The 17,887-nt window shown below is 37.4% G+C and overlaps 1 protein-coding gene across 2 annotated transcripts in view; it reads left to right on the top strand.

Annotated features, from left to right (window-relative positions):
* LOC127445214 (paired box protein Pax-5-like) overlaps nt 1-17,887 on the top strand; it is a 51,485-nt gene that overhangs the window by 30,005 nt on the left and 3,593 nt on the right. For both annotated transcript variants that reach the window (XM_051705106.1, XM_051705105.1), the window contains exons 8-10: nt 6,682-6,783; nt 13,030-13,116; nt 16,019-16,105. In XM_051705106.1, coding sequence (XP_051561066.1) covers nt 6,682-6,783; nt 13,030-13,116; nt 16,019-16,105 — 276 coding nt within the window. The remainder of the gene's footprint in view (nt 1-6,681; nt 6,784-13,029; nt 13,117-16,018; nt 16,106-17,887) is intronic.

The following is a 17,887-nucleotide window of genomic DNA, read 5'->3' as shown; positions in this document are numbered from 1 at the left end:
CACACATTGTGCTGATACATGCTAATACTGTGGACAGTGTGGTAAGGGACCGTCTGAAAAGTTCACACATTGTGCTAAAACTGTGGATTTTTTTTTTATTGAAAAACAGAAGGTTCAATAAGATGTACAAAAAATGTTTGAATACAATCACTGAGTCATAAAGACAAGAAGTACAGGTGAAGGAAAAATAAATAAATAAATAAATAAAATATATATAAAAAACATTAAAATACATATAAAACAACACTGATCTATACATAAAAACAAATGGATAAATTATCAAAGAAATACAAATAATAATATTTTTTTATAAGTCATGGGTCAGGAAAGTTCTCAGCATAAAAGAAAGGATATAGGTTAAACTTTTTATTTAATAACTCAAAAAGCATTTATTGCTAAATCTCTGAAGGATGTGGTAAGGGACAATCTGAATACATGGTCAATTTCTTGGTATTATTCATCTTCAATGAAGTATTACTAACTGGAACCCCCCCAAAAAGTACAAAACTATTGTGAGGGAAAAAAAAGCTTTTTGCAAAGGAACGCAAAAATATTGTAAGAGAATGCAAAACTTGATGCGGGATATTCCTACTTGATGTCTCAGAACTCAGACCATAAAGCCATACAATTGCACGATGCTCGGAAAATGACATGTAAGGAAACAAAACTGCAATGCTCACATTGGCTTAGCAGGTGTTTGACTGTCACCAGAGACGTCTCCTAGCAACCCAGCTGATAAATAATGCTTCAACGCTAGCATTTATGCTACAGGTGTACTACTGTATAATCAAAAGAGAGTATAATTTACCATGTTTTGCGCCTCTGTTTCTGCGAACATTTGTTAAACAAGCTTTAATATCATGCAATGTAGGAACCTTAACTCATTGATTGATATTATTTAAGAAAAGTGAACTTTGTACATCTCCCTGGGTGCAGACACTTTTGTGTGACGTCACGCACCTGCATCTTGTCGAAATCGGAGTTGAAGTTTTATGCATGAGTGTCCAAGTTGGAATTCCTACTTCAAGTAGCGTTCCATTGCACTTTTCCTAGTAGAAAGTCGGAAATTTCGACTTTCCGAGTTGAATGGAATGCAGCAGGAACAGATTTCCATCTCACACGCTGTCAAATGATCAGCCTTTCAAAGTATACTCTTTTGACCGCAAGCACATTTGGACAAGTTCAACGCTTGTGCACTACAACTGCTTTGTGATTCTGTTTTAGCACTGTCAACGGCAGGCGCATGCACCGACGACGAGCAAAGGCGTGGATTGTCCTTGTGTCTAAAAAAACTAGGCTGAACATGGACAGTCCTTGTGTACTGTGCTGATGACGGAATTTGCCATAAATGAAGTATACTTTGGCCTCAACAAGTCAATTTCAGGAATAACTTAAAAGGGCCCTGAAAGGAGAGTCACTTATGGCATGCATTGTAAAAATCTGACAAACTATATTGGCAAAAATCTGTATTACAACATAAATATATTTCTCATTGAATTTCCAGGACAAAAATAACTGTATTGTAAATTTATTACATTCGGAAAATAATTTCAACATATACTAATACAGTTTTAAAATCAAAAAATTGTTAACATCAGTTAATGCACTATGAACTAACAGGAATTAACAATGAACAATTGTATTTTTATTAACTAACATTAACTAACTTTAATAAATGCTGTTAAAAATATATTGTTAATTGTTTGTTCATGATACCGAATGCATTAACTAATGTAAACGAATGGAATCTTATTGTAAAATGTTCCCAGTCGGACCTTCTGATTGTGGATGAGCCTGCTGCTGTCTGCTCATTGGTGAGATGAGAGTGTTATCAGACATGTTAAACAGTGCTCAGTGATTTAGATTCAGACTCAATATCCTAAGGGACAGAGTGTGTGGATGGAGACCTGTAATTACTATATACTCATCTTCTTCTCTGCCTCACTCTCTCACTCCATTTGGGAGTAAGGGAGTGCTAATTAAGAGCCGCTTGGACAGGAGCCCTAACGGGGGAATCATGGGACTGGGATATGTGGACCATCTGACAAGGTAGAGCGAAACATGTACATCTACTGTGTGAGTGTGTGTGTTTGTGTGTGAGGAGGGAGAGAAAGGGAGAATGAATTACTTAGACTTGTCTCACAATGGAGCATGCGAAAAGACAGAATGGGGTACTGATGTTTGCATAGTGATGCCCCCTATCGGCAGATCACGGATCAGCAGTTTTTCATCTTTATTCCTAATAATGACAATCATATTTTATTACCAGTTTTTGAATGTAAAATTCATGCAAGCACATTTAGACATCTATGTCTACTGTAAACACTATGATAGAAAGAGAAGAGAAGAGAAGAGAAGAAGAGAAAAGAAGAGTAGAAACAAGAAGAGAAGAGAAGAGAAGAGAAGAGAAGAGAAGAGAAGAGAAGAGAAGAGAAGAGAAGAGAAGGATGTTTTTCCACTAATTTCTATTTTTGGTATTTTTGCCATTTTATGAATTTATGTATAAATCCAACCTATCAGGCCCTATCTCCAACACATATACCAAATTTTGTCAATGATTTTATCTTTTTCGGGTGCCACAGACAAGAAAATATTTTCTGTCCACCCTCTTTCATTCTTCTGTCTACTGACAACATCTCTCAAAGGACCAGGCCTTGTCTGCTCTTTCTTTGAAGAGTCCATCTTTCTCTCTGTCCCTTTCTGTCTTTCTTGCTTTTGACCCAGAGTGGATTAGTATCCAGTCTTCACTAATGTCTTCCTTTCACCTAACACAGACAACTCCCCAACATGGCAACCCGGGGGAACAGAGAGAAAGAGATAGAGGGAGAGAGGGAGAGAGGCTGATTGTCTGCACCAGGGAAGTTTATAATACTTTTAGAAAGCTATATGTTAGCATGTTTGGCTAGCATGACTCCCCAGAAGTATGCAAATTAGAATTCTGCCAGATCTGGATTCAGGCTTTTTTTAGCCAACCACCTGACCTATAAATGCCATTTGACTAATAACTCAGAAGCCGCTGGAAAATGGAGTCCTGACATGCTGACAACGCTGATTGGCTGGTGGTACCACAGTCCCAAGCCCTTCACTGTTGCGACTATCCTGACATTAAAGCAAGAAAAAGTCAATTTCATACCAAAATATTGTTCACTGGCAAATTATCCACTTTAATAAATGTTTGCCATTTATATGTGGCTTGGAAGAAAAAAAATCTCAGCTACACAGCTACTTTTGAATGACTGTCAGTGGAGGAAGATTCTTTTTGTCTCCCATAATGGCGTAGGTACAGAATCTACCAGCAGGAGCTAACTGGTTAATGCTAACCAGCCAAACATTGACCATTTGGTCTGAACATGCTGACTTCCTCTTCATTTTCAGACTGATCACACTGTAAATTTGGAGACAGGAAGTAAAAAAATTCTGCTACTGAATTCACTGCCCCCAGTGGTCGAAGCTGGAAGTGTTGTTGACTTGAAATGTCCACAGGGTGGCGCTAAAAGAAAGTTGTATTTCGTTGTAAATCATGTAATATATTCAAAAGGAATGCATATTTAATTTACACTACACCCAACCCTTAACCTAACCATCGATGGAGTAAAGAGCTGATTTAGCTCTTTTTAAAGTGAAAATCCAACATCTGAAAATCGCTCAGTATTGTTTATTAGAATGTGATTGTTTCCATGGGACCAGAATCCTTGTCCTGAAGTCAACACAATTGCTTCCTGGTTTCTGGGCCCAGAATGGCACTTTATTCAGCAGGAGAAAGTTGATTTCAGGGTACACGAACATTCAGAAGCAGCATTTTGATTTTCTGTGTAATCATGTTTTCCTTTTCCCCATTACTTATCCTAACCCTCCCCTTCATCCATCTCTTTGTTCTCCACCTTTGCTCACTCTCACTTTTAACTTGCCTATCACCATCAACCCTTTATAATCTCTGATAAGTATTCATTTTTCCTCCTCTGGCTCTGTTCTTGCCTCCCTCCTCATGGGCTCTACAGAGCTTTAAACAGTGGCTATTGATGGATGAACTGATGGTGATGGTGTTTATTATGATGAATGAGCTGCAGTCTACAGATCAACACCATGTGCATCCTGAGAGATGCTTCACTCTGACAGCCATGTCATGTAGCCTAATACAGTTATACATCCACACACACACACACACACACACACACACACACAGTGCGGCTATCCTTATGAGGACTCTCCATAGACATAATGATTTTTATACTCTACGAACTATAGATTCTATCCCCTAACTCTAATGCTACCCCTAAACCTAACCCTCACAAAAAAATGTCTGCATTTTTACATTTTCACATTTTCAAAAAAAAACATCATTTAGTATGTTTTTTTAAGCGATTTTAATTATGGGGACACAAAAATGTCCTCGTAAGCCACCCAACCCACCCCCCCCCACACACACACACACACACAAACACACACACACACACACATGCACACACACAAAGAGTAAGAGAGAGAGAGAGAGCAAGAGAGAGAATTAAAATTAGAAATGAGCAGTGATTATTGTGAAATTGACAACAAGTTAAATCTTTCATTAATATTCTCATTTATCCATCCTCGTCTGATTTTAATGAACCCAAATCAATAATCTCTAGAGCAGTGACTGATGCCACATGAGGATCTGTGCCTAAAGTGATTAATTATTTTGCACTTGGGTAGTTGACACATAAAATGTAGATTACATTTTTTTCTATTTTGTTTATGAAAATCAAGATTTTAGGTTATAATATACAAGTGTACCTAAGGGAAAGTGTATTTTTGGTGCTGTGACTGGTCATCATTTCTTTTTAAGTTTTAAAGGAATATCCTGGGTTCAATACAAGTTAAGTTCAATCGACAGCATTTGTGGCATAATGTTGATTAATGTTGATTTAATAAAATTAATTTTGTCTTGTTCCTCCTTTTCTTAAAAAAAATGGCAAATCTTGGTTACAGTGAAGCACTTGCAATGGAAGTGAATGGGGGCCAATTTCTGAACGTTATAATACTCACCGTTTCATAAGTATAGCCACAAGACATAAACAACATGTGTGCAGACATGATTTTAGAGTGATAAAATCACTTACTAACCTTTCCTGTGTAAAGTTATAGCCAATTTGACAACTTCCTTACCATGACGATGTAATGTCAACAAACCCTAAAACGATTGTAAAAATCACAATTGAAACAGCTTTACAGCTCAAATAATACATGAGTTACAACAGAAAAATAACTTCGCTCATACCTCATTTTCTTTACAAACTTCCGACTACAGACTCATCAGACATAGTAAGTTCTGTTCTCTGGTTTGTGTGCAGCGGTGTTGTGTTCTGTTATTTCTATCGCTGTGGTGGACCTGTTTTAAGATAAACAAAGTGAGTTTTCACTTGAACGCCCCATTTCGCCAGTAGGGCTGCATGAACTGCAGCTCTCATATAGTCTCATGAACGCGCAGAGGAGAGCAACGGTCAGTTTCATTAAATATTACATTAGATTTCAGTTTGTTTCTCACCAAACCTTATCGTACACTTTCATAACAATCATGAGTCTTATGGAATAATTTATTAGACTTCAGAATTATACGTTTGCATCCTTTTGAAGCTTGAAAAGGTGGTCACCATAGACTGCCACTGTATAACATCACATCACACATATTTCTCCCTTTGTGTTAAGAAAAAGAAAGAAAGTCAAATGGGGTTATAACAACACAGGGGTGAGTAAACAATGACTGAATTTTTATTTTGGGGTAAACTGCCCCTTAAATTTATTTTAGAATAGTACTATTACATGTCACACCACAGGGCATGTCAGCTCTCCTAAAACTACCCACTTGTAATTTCACTGGCCTGATTAATGACAAAATACTCTATCAAATTACATGTTTTCTTTTTAATTCAGAGAAACATGTGTTCCTCTGAAAGTAATCCTATCTTTAGTGAATCAGGCTTGAGGAGCAGAATGGAGACAGGGGACATGTACGTTGTGCGCTAATAGTAGAGACAATCAGACCCTGTCGTACATCAGTGCATGATTATACCAGAGGCCCTAATATGGGGGAAAAGGTAGACCTGTGGTGATCTGACAAAAAGTGAGATGGCTGTATTAATCAGGATGTTTAAACAGGATGTCACTAGTTTACCAGTCTCATATGGTGTCAACTCTTTGAAATAATAGGCTAAAGCATAGATCAGTGCTTCACTGGCTTTATAAATGAGCACCAATTTATGTACATATATCAACTGTGATTAAATTGTTTTTTCATCATCTCACGTTTTAATATTTAGTTTTGTTGGAAACTGCATGCACTTAAATACAAAGTTGCCTTGTTACACCTTTATAGCATGTTTACTACATGTTTATTACATGTGAGATGCTCATAAATCAAGAAAGGCATGTTAGGGTCATAGCAAGAATTTTAACTGGTTATAACACTTTTTGAATTTAAAAATGTTTTGTTATATGTTGAAATATCCAAAGATTGCATGCACAAAAGCTAGAAACTCTGGCCACATTGCTGTGCTGACATTATTGCGGCACATTTTAACAGAATGAAAAAGGTCAAAGCCAGTTTTACTGTATAATTATAGATGAAATTTCACTGAGAACACAGATCAATAAACTGTTCCCCAAGAAGTAGATGCTAATCATGCTAGAAATGGTCTTTTATCTTTACAGGTCGTGACCTGGCCAGCACCACGCTCCCTGGATACCCCCCTCACGTCCCTCCGACTGGGCAGGGTAGTTACTCCACACCCACTCTCACAGGGATGGTACCTGGTGAGTCTCACCTGCATACACTCCAAGGCTGCATTTACAGTATTTGACCCCCTGGGGGCCTGTCAATCAATTCATAACTTTACCTGCATAAAATTTACATACATCCATATGTCAGTCAGAAGCGTCATGCCTATTCAAATGTATCCCCCTCAGATTTTGAGTAAAATGGATTTTGGTTGCAATTTCCATCTATATTTAATATTAGACAATTAAACTGCATGATTATTGTAGGTTTAAAAACCAAGTGGCTTGGTTTATTAAAAAATATGTCTGGTTTTAAATATATTTTAGGTCCCATTGCACGCTAAACAAAAACTGCACCACTGTAACACCTTCGACATATTTAAATAACTACTAAGTTATCTACCACCCCTGGAGTCGCACGTTCAAATCCAGGGTGTGCTGAATGACTCCAGCCAGGTCTCCAAAACAACCAAATTGTCCCGGTTGCAAGGGAGGGTAGAGTCACATGGGGTAACCTCCTCATGGTCACGATTAGGGGTTCTCGCTCTCAATGTGGCGTGTGGTAAGTTGTGCGTGATTCGTGGAGAGTAGCATGAGCCTCCACATGCTGTGAGTCTGCGCGGTGTCATGCACAGCGAACCATGTGATAAGATGCATGGATTGACTGTCTCAGAAGCGGATGAAACGGAGACTTGTCCTCCGCCACCTGGATTGAGGTGAGTAACCACGCCACCACGAGGACCTACTAAGTAGTGGGAATTGGGCATTCCAAATTGGGAGAAAAGGGGATAAAAAAAATAAAATAAAAAATAAATACTAAGTTATTAAAAAGTGTTTTTTCCCCCCCATGTGATCATGTCTTATTTCGCTAGGTCACCAAGTGATGCAGGACTGCCACTTGTGCCCCTACAAAAATAATAAGTGCATGACGTCCCCAGAACACAATTTATCCAAGTTACCATCAAAGCAACTTGAGTTGTTTACTTTTTTATGGTTCTGGACAGCAAAGTTTAAATTACATGTTCCTCAAGAAAAGAAAGTTATGATGAAAATTAAAGATGTAGACAGAGACAATATGACTAAACCTTATACATGTGACACCCTCATTCTTTCTCACCATTTATACATCGGCCTTCCTGCTGTAGTCACTCTCCCAATCCCCCCCTCTTCACCTCTGCTTTATTTCACTTGAGGTCCCAGTGGGAGGGGGTCTTGTCTTTGCCACTTCCTGTCTCCCCCCCATCTGCCAGGTTGACAGCACTCGCAGGGGGTTATAGGATAGAGAAGGGTGGAGGGGTAGTTGGGTGGTTGGCAGAGTGTGGGGCGGGTGGGCTGGTTTTGAGTCTTCAGCAGAAGTGGCTGGACTATTAGACCCTAGTCACACAGCTGTCCCTTCTCAACATCAGTAATTTGTTTTTAATGAGAATCATCGCTGACCCTTGACTAATTCATTCATTCTCCTGCAGACTCTCTCCTGCAGCTATATTTTTTAATCCACAGGCGAGTTCAGAGCACAGAAGTATACAGGAAATAAGGATATTCACATTCGGAAACATAAAAAGCATGTAAAGGGCTGTGACTATTGACCATTGCAGAAGTAGCCATTTATGCTAACTAGGGCTGTCAATTTAACGCATAATTAAGTGTGATTAATTAAATGAAAAATACACTAAAAAAAATAACACAATTAATCATGGCCCTGAGCCATATGTAAATTTTTTCATAAGGAATGTTTCTATCTTAGGAGCTATTCAAGCTTGATGCACCATTTGATGTTTTTACAAATCTGTGGCAGTTGTGGGCAGTCAGCACGACTCCAGCTGTACAGGCATCACGCCTTGTGAAACCTACAAAAGCAGACAGCACAGCCTTCAGATGATGTGCTGTTGTGCTCTAAGACTAAGACTCTAAGTTGGTTTTAAACTGTGTTTAACTTGACACAGTGTCCTAAAACACAGTGCTTATTACTAGAGAAAATTAGTAAGACATGACACAACCAAAAGCATCCATCGAACGTATGAGTACAATTGGACTATGTGCAGACAGAAGTAGACCAATAATTGGTTTATGTTCAATGATATGAAAATAAACTATATTTAGATTTTTAAAGCCACTTTTTGTATTGTCTAATTGCTTAACTTGTGTGCTACCAAATATATTTAAATTATGTAATATATCTGAATTATCTGAAATGTAATATTTATTATATATTAAATTATATGGATATGTACATTTATTTTAATTATTATTAATTATTTTAATTATTTATTTAAATACTAAAATAGGTTAATTTGGAGGGCCTTTCTCAGTAAATATTTATATGTGATTAATTGCTGTTAATTCGATTCATTAATCTGCACATCATGTAATTAATTCAATTAAAACAAGACATAAAGGATATGCCTGTAAAAATTATTTTAGTATGATAAAATCGCTTACTAACCTTTTCTGTGTATTATAGCCAATTTTGTAACTTCGTTACCATTACGATGTAATGTCAACTAACCTTACATTTAATTGAATTTAAACAACTTTACAGCTCAATTTATACATGAGTTTTAACAGAAGAATGAATTAAAGTGTGTTTATAAAATTATAAGCTTCTCATTTCTGCCTTTAAACCCTCCAAAAATTGGCCCAATTTACTTCCATTGTAAGAGCCTCACTGTAACCTCGATTTTTGCTTTTTTTTAAAGAAATTAGAAAAGAAAGTCGAAAATAATTTTTGTGTTAATCAACATTATGCCACAAATGCAAGATTGAGCTTAACTTGTATTGAACCTGGAACATTACTTATGTTAATCAATTTTAAACAGTTTAGAACTTATAGTGGTTTCATTGATCAATATATGCATTTAACCAACATTGAGATAAAGATTGTTTTTAATGCTTTAATGCATGCATATTGCATGATCGTACTGCTATCTGATTAAATAAGCACATTCCATTTACACTTGGCCAACAAATGTGTCTCGGCCAAACGGATGTAAATCCGATCTTCAATATATGTAAATAAAAAAGTTATTTTCCGTGATTGTGCTAACGCTGGGCAGCGAATTTAAAAGATGTGATTTTTTTATTTGATTCTTGGTGACTTTGCCAATGCAAACGTGTATCTGTGTGTGCACGCACTGTACTTGCCGTAGGTAAGATATGTCCATGTGCGTCAGCTGCGCTCATTAGTTTCAGTTTTGTCTGCATCAAATAAATGAAGAAAAAAGTCCATCTCTCTTACAACATGCATGCATTTCTTCATTTGTTATTATTTATTGCACGACGAGAGCCCTGTGCAAATGCTCGGTTACGGCTGTTATGTTTTGTGCTTTCCCTATGCTGATGTAGCACTGTTTGGCCACAGTAAAGTTTACAAATGTGTCTTGAAAAGCATTTACCCTTGACCGAGTTTCGAATAGAATGCGTCTCAAATCCCTTCTGGAGGCGGTTAGAGTAATCAGATTTATATACATTTTGAATTTGTCTTGGAGGGCATTTACACTTGGTCTTTTCATGATTGGATAGCTATCCAATCAGTAAAACCGCATAAAGTGACCAAGTGTAAATACCCCTAAAAACTCTGCCTTTTTACAGCAGGGTAGCAAAATTATTACTGGGAAAAGAACAAAACATTTACTTGATTTCAATCCTACACTCAAATACAAAGCTTCTCAAATGCAAGCTCTCTTAGTGTATCAAGACAAATAGAGGGACAAAAAAGCAACAACTCTGTGATGAAGGACTGTTCACCAACCCTTGTATCAACTCCCTGAGCACAGAAAAAAAAAACAAAAAAAACAACTCAAGCCAAAACAACAACAACAACAACAACAACATGTCTCCTGTCGTGTCCTCGGTCTGTCAGACTGGTGTCTCCATCGATGCACTCCCTGGTTGCTACAATGACTCGAAGGGTCTTGTTGGGTCCCATCTCTTCAGAGCAAGATCCCTAACCTTGTCTCGTATTTCCCTCCAACTGAATCCCCCATGTTTCCCCCACTTCTGACAAGCATTTATGACCTTGCAACCCATCTCTCACTGGGGACTCCCCGTCCCTCTTTTCTTCTCTATCTATAATCACCCCCCTCACTTTTCACAAGCATCTTCCCTAAACAACCTGACACACAGTAGTCACCATGGTGCAGGGTTGACGGAGAGGAGGTAACCATGCCGACAAACCCATCTAGCAGCATTCTGAAGGTGAAGGGTACGAGCAAAGCTTCAGAAATGCATTTTAGACCATCCCACTTCATTTACCTCCTACTGTTACTCTTTTTTTCTGTTTATGATATGACTTCTGAATTGATTAAAATCAGCACAAAACATGCTGCATGGAAAACACTCGACAATACTTAAAGTATAATCATTTACCTTGACATTTACCTTGGCAACATTGACACAAACCATGTGGCATTCATGTATTCCTATACTTTTATATACTGATTAAATACATTTATTTGTTACTTTATTACTTAGCCAGCTAACTAGTTATCTATTGTACCCCATCTGTAATACATGTTTTGCTGTTGTTTTATTTTTTTATTTTTTATTTTATTTGTCCTATATTTAACCAGGAATAAAACTCTCTTTTACACAAGTGTCCTGGCCAAAATAGGCAGCCACAGAAATATACCGTTTTAAATAACATAAAACAATTGTAAAAGAAGAAAAAAAATGACTTTAAAAGAATAGTTCACACAAAAATGAAAATTATCTCAACATTTACTCACCCTCATGTCATCCCAGATGGATATGACTGCTGAATCTGCTGAATACAAATGAAGATTTTTAGAAGAATATTTCAGCTCTGTAGATCCATACAATGCAAGTGAATGGGTGCCAAAAATGCACCACTGAAAAAATCAAAATGCACATAAACACAGCATAAAAGTACTCCACATGCCAGTGGTTAAATATATATTTTCTGAAGCAATATGATACGTGTGGGTGAGAAATAATTCAATATTTAAGTCCTTCTTTTGTTTTTGGTGATTTGCATTCTTCATGCATACCACCCCCTACTGGGCAGGGAGGAATATTTATGGTAAAAACGGACATAAATATTGATCTGTTTTTCAACCAAACCTATCATAGAGCTTCAGAAGTTATGGATTTAACCACTGGAGTCTTATGGATTACTTTTATGCTGACTTTAATGTGCATTTTGGAGCTTTAAAATTTTGGCACCCATTCACTTGCATTGTATGAACCTACAGAGCTGAAATATTCATCTAAAAATCTTTGTTTCTGTTCTACAGAAGAAAGAAAGTCATACACATCTGGGATGGCATGAGGTTAAGTTAATGATGAGAGAATTTTCATTTTTGGGTGAACTATTCCTTTAAAGCTGTTTTTAGGGTTAGAGGTGTGGTTAGGTGTGAGAAAAAAAAATATTTCTGTATTCCTGATATGCTCTTGTTAGCTTGCACACCCCTCCTCATGAACTACCAATTTTGTATCAATCTTTACAAATTATTAGTATGTAGGCATGTAGCATATGCTATTTATGGAGGTGAATACTTTGTTGATAATTTCACATGGCTAACAAACAAGTGCCTGCTAACTACAGTTTAGAATCTAGTTTCTAGCATTTTGACTTTCTCTGTGTGTAATTGGGTCCTTTTATTCTTAAACATAAACTCCAAGAAGAAAGGTTATAAAGTTTTTTAGCTCAACTGCCTATCTACTGTAAGTAGTTGTAATAAGAAAGCTGAAGTTGAGTGCCTGCAATTCTTCTTATTTACAAATAAATAATTAGTTGTACTTTTCCTCCATCTCCTGGATCCTTTTCCTCCACCAAATCCCAAAAAGTTTATCGCTCATTTCTCTTCTCTTTCTCTTTGGATCTGTTGCTCTCTCTCTCTCTCTCTCACTCTCTTTCAGCAGGGGGCTGACACACAGGGGAGGGGGACACAAAACCAGCCAGGCAGAACCGACAGAGCAAGAGATGGAGAGAGAAAGAGAGAGAGAGAGAGCTGGGGTCTCAGAGTTTGTGACAGCCAGCAAAGGGAAAGAGTTCCCCTGGGAAAGGGAGAATGGGGGAGATGGGAAAAGAGGGAGAGAAAGAGATAGGGAGATAAGGGAAAAAAACACTGAAGCAGTGGAGGAGAAAAACTGTCACAAATCGACACTTCCACCTAGTCAATTGAACCTTTCAGACTCCCACACACCACATATGCAATACAGGACATGAAACCCACTCATAGACTCATTGTTCACACTCATAGAAAAGTGTGAACAATTCTAGATTATCATCTAACTTTTCTATTGCCTTTTCTTGTATTTCAGGAGGAGATTTCTCTGGAAGTCCATACTCCCATCCGCAGTATTCTACATACAATGAGTCATGGAGATTTGCTAACCCCAGTCTACTGGGTAAGCCCTTGAGCTGAAAGTACAAACATCCAGACAATCATGGAGAAAACTTGCTATTTTAAAATAAATATGCTTTAAACATACAGTACAATCTGTAATTTTTCCCTTATCTACAGTTTTATACATTCAGAAATGAATAGTACTTTTGCAAAATATGTTTAAAATAATCATATCATTAGCTAAGCAAAAGCTGTTTTATTTTACATGGAGTCTGTTACCTGATGGGTCATGATGTTGAGATCATATGACAATTAGAATAATAATCAATTTATCTTGGTAATCCCCCCTTTTTGGACATTAGGGCAATACATTGTTCATGGCTGATTGTGAATAACAAAGGGCTTACAGAAGATTCTGTAACACATTACATTATTAGTCCCTTTGTAAAGGGTTTATAAAAGGGTTCATTAATGATTAATACTTCCTTTACAAATGCATTATAAACTAGTTATATGCATTTATAACAACATGTATAAAAGAGGCGACTTTCATGCAATACCTTCCAAATAGTCAGCCATGATACCTCACATGTTGAAAATGTAAGCACTTATTCAAAATCAGTAACCTATGAAAATGTATTTTAATGTAAAATGCAAACATATGAAGCATTTATTAAGGAGTTGCCAACATTGGAAACCTATGTACATAAAGTTCTGTGTGTTTTAATGTATTTTACTACAAGATGTACCTGTATGCTGTGAATGATTAGGGCATTAGGTAATTAGGACTATGTTAAGACACCACTTGAAGTAGCACCATTCTTTTGACATCAATGTGGCAAGGAAAGTGAGTCAAGACATTACAGTAATTAATATAACAGAGTGACTATCTGCACTAGGTATAAGTAGCACCTGCCACACAGTGTGGCTATTTGCACTTCAATAGTCTGGTGGAAACAGAAATCGAAGACAAACTACACCCCTATTGTCATTGTAGTGGCATGGGGTGTAACGAAGGTGTGGATGTGCTTTTTTCATGCGGATGAACCGGGTTCGATTACGCCTTTTGTCCCACTATTTCCAACCTGGTCTCATAGAATGAACGTTACTCTATATACGTTTTTGCAAAGTGACTTGTACATGCCGCTTTCTACATTTCGCTGCAGTTTCCTGGTGAAATGAACACTAGAGGTGCTACAACAACTGTGTGGTTAATCATTGTCACACAAATCACGAGTACAGTTGCTGATTTTGATCTTATAAATGCTTATTTTTCACTCTATTATTTAACCCCCGCTATGTCATGATATCAAAAAAGTTTTACTTTAAGGCATGATTTGAAAAATGAAACATTTAAACACTTGTATACAGACCCACCTACATATACACACTTATTCTTATCTCTTCAGCTTGCTTGGTAGCTCACCTGATAGGGCGTTGGACGTTGGGCTCGGTGGTCGCGGTTATAGTCCAGCCAAAGACGAATGAATGTGAAAGTGGCATAGAAGCGAAACAAAATGACATGGTTGCTTCAGTTAATGTGTTTTATTTTATTTTTTTATTTGCATTTTAAAACACTATCGTTTAGGGTTAGGTGTTGGTTAAGGGTAAGAATGTGTTTAGTTAAACTCTCATTTATCTTTTCAGACACTATTGGTTAGGTTTAGCGTAAAGTTTTATGTTAGAGAGGTACGTTTTACTTATTAAAATCTCCATCTAAAATACACCTTAAAAACTTCGTTAAAAACCCGATTACAATCTCATTTTGCTCGGTTTTGGCGCCCCCCGCTGGACATTTCATTTGAAATATGCAGCCAAACGTGTAATGAAGCACGTAATTTCAGTTTGGCAAAAACGTTGCAATGCTTGCGTAAATTTAATGAGACCATGCTGACTATTTCCCACCCTGTTTCCTCTCTACACTATTAATATTTCCTTTAGTACTACTTATAAGAATAAATACAAATGAATATAAATGTTGATTTCCTCACAGTGATTTAGTCACAGTGAAGGTCGGGAGTTGAGAGAAAGGTTTGATCCAGCTAAAATGAATCATGATTTTACTACAGTAATATTGTACTAACCATGTTTTTATGGCAGAAGCCATTGTTTTAATGCAATTAACCATGATGTTATTATAGTAATATGCTGTTAATATAGCAATCATGTTTAATTTGTGGTAACTATGATTTTACTACAAAATACCATGGTGATACTATGGTTGCTATAGTAAAACCATGGTGAATTTTTGTAAGGAAAGGTTAGGGTTTAGGTTTAAGGGTTGGTGAAGGTTGTCTTTGGGACTCTAAATAAACACAATAAACATGCTCCAGTGATGTCCCTATACTGTATGTTAGTATTTAATTAAGTGTACAAATAGTATCTGCCACTATTTGCACCAGGATGCATATATCATCTATTTGCACTTAGTGCAAAGAAGATGTTTTTTGTTGCTTTTTACACTTAGTGTAAATCTATCATCTTAGTGCAAATAACATCTGCCTTAATATAAACACAAAGCGGACATTAGCAAAATAACATAATCCCTCCTTTTAATCTCCACAATAGTCTATTTTTGCTTTATAGTTTCTATAGTTTCTATTTTTTGTGTGTGTGAGTGTGTGTGACATAAATCATGAATTAGGCATCTTGTTTAATATAAGTATGAATAACCATATTTTTTAAGCATTTATAACATGTACGTTAAAATGCTCACTATTTGGCAAGACTTTTTATTCATGTTGTTATGACTGCACATCAATGATTAATTATGCATTTTTAAATTACTTATTAGTCATTGATGGACCCCTTTATTAACCCTTAACAAAGGGAACATTAATGTAAAGTGTGTCAGAAGATTTATTGGGGAGCCATGCTTCTAACATGACCCTCAGTTGCTGTCTTGCATCCAGCTTACTGATGTATATTTTTGTGTGTGTATGTGTGTGTTTGGATTTTCTCAGTGTTCCAGCAGGAGTACGGTTCTTTACTGGGCTCGGAAAGAGCAGCTTCATCTGGCCTGTTCCCTAGCCAAACCCCACAACCGACAGGTACCAAAACACTAACACCCACACAACACCATCAGAGGGTTCTTCAGTATGGGGGTAGGTTGTTGGTATGCATTGTTTTATGTCTGAAACCTTATCCGGTTCACATGCCATATGTGTTTATATGTATGGTGCACAGAATGCAGTGATTTAGAAGAGCCTGCCTTGATCACCTAAACTTCAGTCAGACACATCAGTCAAGAGCAAGGTGTAGGGATATTGGTTTAAAAACAGTTATGTGTGTGTCAAAGAGAGCTGCAGAGCTAACCTTAACCTTTCCCATTAGAGAAGGGATTCCTTGGAGGTTTCATGTTGTTTTGCTATGTGTGTAAAAAAAAACAACTGATTTGACAGATTTGTGACAGTGGGTGTGTTCATGAATTGCTCGAAGGCAAAGTTTAGTGTCTACTACATTGTGATATACCTCACTCTCTCAAACCCTGTGACATAAAAGCTACTTAATCCCACTCACATAATGATCTTTATCAGTGAAGACAAGCACACACATCCACCACATTTTTCACAATTTCTAACTCTTTACCTTTGACAACAAAGACTAAGTAGCACGGCTATTATTTTTTCTCCTCTCTGTTATACCTTGTTTCCTTCACTCTTACCACCCCATCTCTATGTAACAAAGAAAAATTATTCCTGCTAAAACTAACTGATACTAAAGAGTTGTCATCTTTGAAGGGTCCATCAGCACTTAATGACAACACAGAATGATCAAGCTGGATCTGTGACTTATACTGTAGATGAGAAATTGCCTTTTCTCATGAGAACTAGAGCTAGTGATGGTGGTGTCATTTCAAATAAGTGGAAGGATAACATGATTGTGGGGGACTGATAAATCCAAAACAAATTGGTCTATACATCCATCATCATCTAATCATGTTTATTCTTTTTATATTGAATGCATTGCTTAATATTTAGCATTTGTTTTTAAAGCTGTAGTGTGCTTTTTAGATGTCTCCTATCCCAGCTTATTAGGCAGAGACAACTGTAAGTAAACCATTTGCAGGTTAGTTTCCTCAAAAACTGTAAAAACTCTTTGGTGCTATAAAAATTACGGTGTTTGTTGGAGTGGCCCTTCCAATCTGACACAGCAACATTGGCTTAACCAATGGCATTAGTTTGGGGTGGGACAATCTGTTTATGCTTGCCGCAGCATAAATCACTGGGACCAAAATACTCTTGAACATTGCCCAAGACGTAGCCATACCCCTTGTGGAATGTGATATGATATCATGTCCGCTGACTGACAAGAACCCAACGGGTCATGTACTTTTGGCACGAATGCCGGGTTTGGTCTAAGACACACTTTCAACCCACCAGGAGAAAACAGCATTCATGAAGGGTGTACTGATTATGCTTGCAGCTCAAACACGTTTCGCTGTCATGAGAGCAAGCAACAAAGCTGTTTTTAAGCAAAGTAGTTTCAGAGAAATTGCTTCTAAGAGTTCAAAAGGAGCTAATAAAGTGCATTCAGGACCACGGACAGGCCCCACGGTGGAACCAACAGTTTGGAGACCGGGTGTAGTCGCCGAACATCTCTCATAAACCGGCAAATAAGAGGGTGCTGCCCAACAGTGCCGGAGTCTAACCCCATATGACACGCCAATGTGGTGGATAAATAGACCTTAACCGTACAAAAAGCTCTGCCTTCATCCAGGAGGTCTTGAAGGAAACACAGCACATCTGACACCATACAGGATGATCTGTCTGTCTACACAACCATTCAAACACTCCCTATTTGTGGTCGTAAAATGAGTGCGTCGAGGCCAC

This window comes from Myxocyprinus asiaticus, chromosome 8 (assembly GCF_019703515.2).
Source record: "Myxocyprinus asiaticus isolate MX2 ecotype Aquarium Trade chromosome 8, UBuf_Myxa_2, whole genome shotgun sequence".
In the NCBI taxonomy this organism is placed as follows: domain Eukaryota; kingdom Metazoa; phylum Chordata; class Actinopteri; order Cypriniformes; family Catostomidae; genus Myxocyprinus; species Myxocyprinus asiaticus.
This window is presented reverse-complemented; position numbering and strand designations above follow the sequence as displayed.